Raw genomic sequence first — 4,549 nt, forward strand, 5'->3', positions numbered from 1 at the left:
TCAGATATAGATGAATATACTAAAATGCAAATGATGACAAGATGATTCAATGCTCTTTATAAGTAACAAACTCCATGCCGTCAAACTTTCTAATTATCATTAACATAAACAAATCAATGTCACATTATGGAACAACAAACTAAAGCATGCATAATTGTTCACAAGAACTAATCAAATTCTAAATTAACTTCTAAATACACCAATGTTCACTGATAACAAAATCAACCAAATTCAAAATTACAGAATCAAAGTACTCGACGAAGCCGATTATATATCGCCGTGTATACTCTACTTGTTAGTCATCTAATGCCTTCATCAAGAAATGAACTGCAGCACAACCCATTTCTCTCTTCCAAAAATTTTTCAAGAAATATTACTGATGTATCACTAATCATATTGTAAAATGCCTAAACAAAAGATGCTGCAATATGCATCATGCCTTTAGATAAATATGGATCTAAGCCCTAAATTTCCAAAAGAAGAAATACATGAATCTGAAGCCCTCACTTTCCCAAGGTTACAACAAATGAAAACAAGATTAGATCTAAAACCAGAAGAAATCTACAGCAAGTATGGTTTTCTGTACTTAGCTCGAAAAAACTATTGAGCATCCGAGTGCACACTTTTCCTTCCTTCCAGCCTCATTGCTCGTAATATGTGAGTTTATTTTTTAGAAGCATTCACGAGGACACAAACCTTCAATCAACTGAAAGCATGCTGAAGCTTCATTAGAAATGAAACCAGTGAACAAATTTTAAGATGCACGCACTCACCAATACTGCATAGGACGAGTAGATGAAACTCCTCAAAGCTAACTCGAACTCGTTCAGAAATATTTTTGAGCCACGTAACTAATCGATACAATCAAATGAAAGAAATTCTTGGGGGAGGAAAACATAAATCATTTCCAACAGTAACGAAGGGGATATGAATCCTATATTCAATCATTTAACAGGTAAAGAAATACGGCCCTCTCATATGGGGAGTATGGGTATGGTCACTGCACTTAAACACAAGTACTTTCCTGAAATGAACTTAAAAACATGACAAACTAAACTCGATTAACTCTCAATTCACCAAATTCAATACCCAAGACCTGAGAATTTTGAGAATAGTCATAATAAAAAGAATCTATCCGATCCATCTCTAGATGGATACGCGTTGTGTCAATAGATACTCTACATGTTACTGGTTTATGTTCTCTGACTAAAAGAGCACAGTTCTCGTAAAAACCATCTTTTGGTGGTAGATTTAGCAAAGAAGATTTTGGAGCTGACACCCTTTGTGTACTGCTAGTGCTAGTTAAGTTTTCCCGGTCTTCAATATTTAATAACAAACGATGCGGGCGGCCTAGAAGCTCCGACACGAATTTCATGTCACCTTCAGCTAGAGCATGTCGAACACGGGTAGAAGAAACTTGTCCTTTATCTTTTAAATCATAAAAATTCATATTTCTGGAATCTTGGTGCCTGTCCATGACGGAATTTATTATGTAAGCACCCATACCAAACTCATCACACAATCTCACCAATTCTAAAGCATCACCAGCAGCTTTATAGCCGAATCGATAGTTTTCACCTGTGACAATTAGCAATTGAAACAACCTATCTTAACTTATAGGTATTAAGCTTTTACTTGATAATTTTGATACAAAGAAAAGTATTATAAGAGTTGTCGCAGCTTTTAGCATACCTGCCACAACTCCACAAACTCCAAGCTCCTCTGCTAACATCTCCACAAACTGCCTCGGACTAAGATGCCTAACACTTCTAAATTGTATCTGGAATTCCTTGGGAGCCACATTACCACAATATGGAGCCCAAGAGGAAAGAACACGCCCACGATCACATCGAGCAACTATGGGATGCCTGTTGAAAACCATACCCAGCTTCATTAGAATCAAGTGAAAATAGCCAATGGCTTAAAAGCATTACACAAACATTATAGTATACGTAGATATATAAACTTTACCTAGGCTCCCAACCAAGGACTTCAGCCATTCCTACAAATGACAAAAGATATGGAGCTCCAACCTTTGATGCTTGAATTGCAAGTTCTCTATGACCGATATGAAGAGCATCAAACTTTCCCAACGCAACGATCCCTCCTGATGTATTAATGCCAACAAATAACATAAAACCACTAACACAAAAAAAAAGTAAAACAGAAGTGTAGTAGAACACAAAAATGAAACCTGCCACTGCGGATAATACTTCAGAAGGCTTCTCATGATCATCTTCTTGTTGGCTTTACACAAAATAAAATCATTTAGTTCCCGAACTAGATACTTAATCAAAAAAACAGAGCCCTATATCAATATTATCGTTAAAACTACAGTTTTGTCGTGCTTATACTTGAATAACTTAATCTTTATGCTACTGGGACAATATCAATTGTTGGGAGTTCGACCATTGTGACAATACTTTACAGACTTCTCCAGAAGAAGTCGTCAGATCACTAGACAGACCTCATATTGCTAAATTTTAGAAAGTTCATGTCAGTATTTTAACTCTTTTGTCCTAAATAAGTTGATCCAATTTCAAAAAACCAATTAAGTAAATTGATTGATTCTTTTAAAAAAAATCAAGCAATATGCTGAATAGGTAACATAAGGGAACCGGAAGATTATAACAAATTTTATTGCTAAAAAGGTATTTGGGGGGAAGAGAGGGAAAAGAACCTGACAGAGCAGGGGAGAAAAGGAATGTCGCCAGCGGATTTGGACTGGAGACTGGAAGAAGAAACAAACCGGGGATGGAATCGATGAATATGGAAATTATTATAGACAAGCGCTACGGAGGAGACAGAGGAGTAGGAGGAGGAGGAGGAGGGAACTTTAACCAAGAAAGAAGATGAGAGCTGCAAGATTCCGGCGGAGCAAAATCCTAACCCCAAATATTGATGAGAGCTGCTACGAGCCAACATTTCTTATTAAAATTAAGGTATTGGTTTATTTGTTTTTGTTTTGATTTTACTATCTATCTTCTTCCTCCACTAGAACTGGCACTATATCGTACTAGAGCGAAGAAAATGATGAAGCAGTGCAGTCGGGTAGGGCTTTTGCGGCTTTGTTCTTTACACCGTTACGGAGTTTGGCGTTGGTAGGCATTTAAACGAGCAGAACACACTATTCATTTAATAAATAAATAAATATTAATGAATACGAACATAAACGAATAATTTTTTTTGTTCATGTTCGTTCATTAGGGAATATAGCTTGTTCATGTTCTAAACGAACATAATAAATGAACATAAACGAACAACATAAACACAAAAAACAAACTTATTCGAACACAACAAATTAATGTAAAAAAAGTAAACAACAAGAATAGCAACTTAAAATTCTTTAATATAACCTACAACTTTACAATTAATTTGTTTGAATACGACAAAAACATACATAAATCATAAATAAGTTATATGAACATTCTAAAGTCTTAAAGTTAATTTGTTCAACAAAATAATATTCTTGAAATCTAAACAACTTCAATAATCTTCGTAACATATTTAACTTGCCTTCTGTTCGAACATAAATGAACGAACATAAATGAACATAAATGAACGAACATAAACAAACATATAATCGAACGTTCATGAACGTAAATGAACGAACGAGTCATTTGTTCGTGTTCGTTCATTTAATAAATAAACGAACTTCCCGTTGCACGGTTCGCTGAACGCTCAGTTCATTTACAGGCCTAGACGTTGGGGCCAACCTGCTTTTTGGGAAAACTACTAGAATAGTGACTTAACTATAGGATTCATTCTATTTTGACTACCGAAGTAAACTTTTTATCAATTAAATCACAAAATTATTAAAATTGTTTCAATCATGTTTCTTTTCGTTAAATATTAACATAAATTTAATCATTCGTGACATCAACTGATTACATGATTTAATTTAACAAATTAAATTAAGTTTAAGATCAAATTAATAATACGTGTAAATTGTATAATTGTACAAATTTACTTAATTATTATCTCGTAAAATACAGTGGTTTGACTGAAACCATAGCTTAATTTTATTTTTTCAATTTTTTCAATTTTTTCGTTAATAATTTTTTTATCAAATCCTTCTTCTTAACGAGAATGATTTCAAAACTTATTTTTTATTTTAGTGACCAAAGTGAAAACACCCAAAAAATACAACGACTATGAATGTACTTTACCCTTTTGATTATTCATGGTTTTCCTATACTCAACAAAAAATAGGTTTCGTTGGAGCGGGCAGCCGTCCTATGCTGTCAACTTTTTCCTTCAACTTTGGAGGAGGCCAGGCTGGTTTCGGCAGCAACCAGCCCTTCTTTTCGAACCACTCGGGTTTGAGGAGAGCTCTCAACCCTGATTTGTTATAATGCACTCTCCTCACAGATCCACCTGCAGCTTCAACTGCTTCCTTGGCTCTAACGGTCACCCTCGACACCTGAAAATTTCAACAGTAAGACCAATTATTTTCTTCATTCGATTCAAGAAAAAGAAATATTATCGATAATGAGAGAATCGACTCTCGTAATCTACAATGTTCACCAACTTCGACATCGCAGCACCG

The 4,549-nt window shown here is 34.9% G+C and overlaps 1 protein-coding gene across 1 annotated transcript; it reads right to left on the reverse strand.

Annotated features, from left to right (window-relative positions):
• Nucleotides 1–1,020: 1,020 nt before the first annotated feature.
• On the reverse strand, nucleotides 1,021–2,940 carry LOC120142746 (FAD synthetase 2, chloroplastic-like). Its single transcript, XM_039157255.1, has 5 exons — nucleotides 2,681–2,940; nucleotides 2,195–2,247; nucleotides 1,972–2,107; nucleotides 1,693–1,868; nucleotides 1,021–1,578 (listed from the first exon to the last, which is right to left on the reverse strand). Exons 1-5 carry the CDS (start codon nucleotides 2,923–2,925, stop codon nucleotides 1,052–1,054), a joined length of 1,137 nt encoding a protein of 378 aa, XP_039013186.1. The 5' UTR covers nucleotides 2,926–2,940; the 3' UTR covers nucleotides 1,021–1,051.
• Nucleotides 2,941–4,549: the final 1,609 nt, after the last annotated feature.

Source organism: Hibiscus syriacus, unplaced genomic scaffold, assembly GCF_006381635.1.
Source record: "Hibiscus syriacus cultivar Baekdansim isolate YM2019G1 unplaced genomic scaffold, ASM638163v2 tig00110831_pilon, whole genome shotgun sequence".
Lineage (NCBI taxonomy): Eukaryota > Viridiplantae > Streptophyta > Magnoliopsida > Malvales > Malvaceae > Hibiscus > Hibiscus syriacus.

Coding starts and splice junctions, on each gene's coding strand:
- LOC120142746 (XM_039157255.1), bottom strand. CDS start 2,925: ATGTTGGCTCGTAGCAGCTCTCATCAATATTTGGGGTTAGGATTTTGC. Junction 1,869..1,971: donor GTCCTTGGTTGGGAGCCTAG/GTAAAGTTTATA, acceptor GGTTTTCAACAG/GCATCCCATAGTTGCTCGAT. Junction 1,579..1,692: donor AGTTTGTGGAGTTGTGGCAG/GTATGCTAAAAG, acceptor TAATTGTCACAG/GTGAAAACTATCGATTCGGC.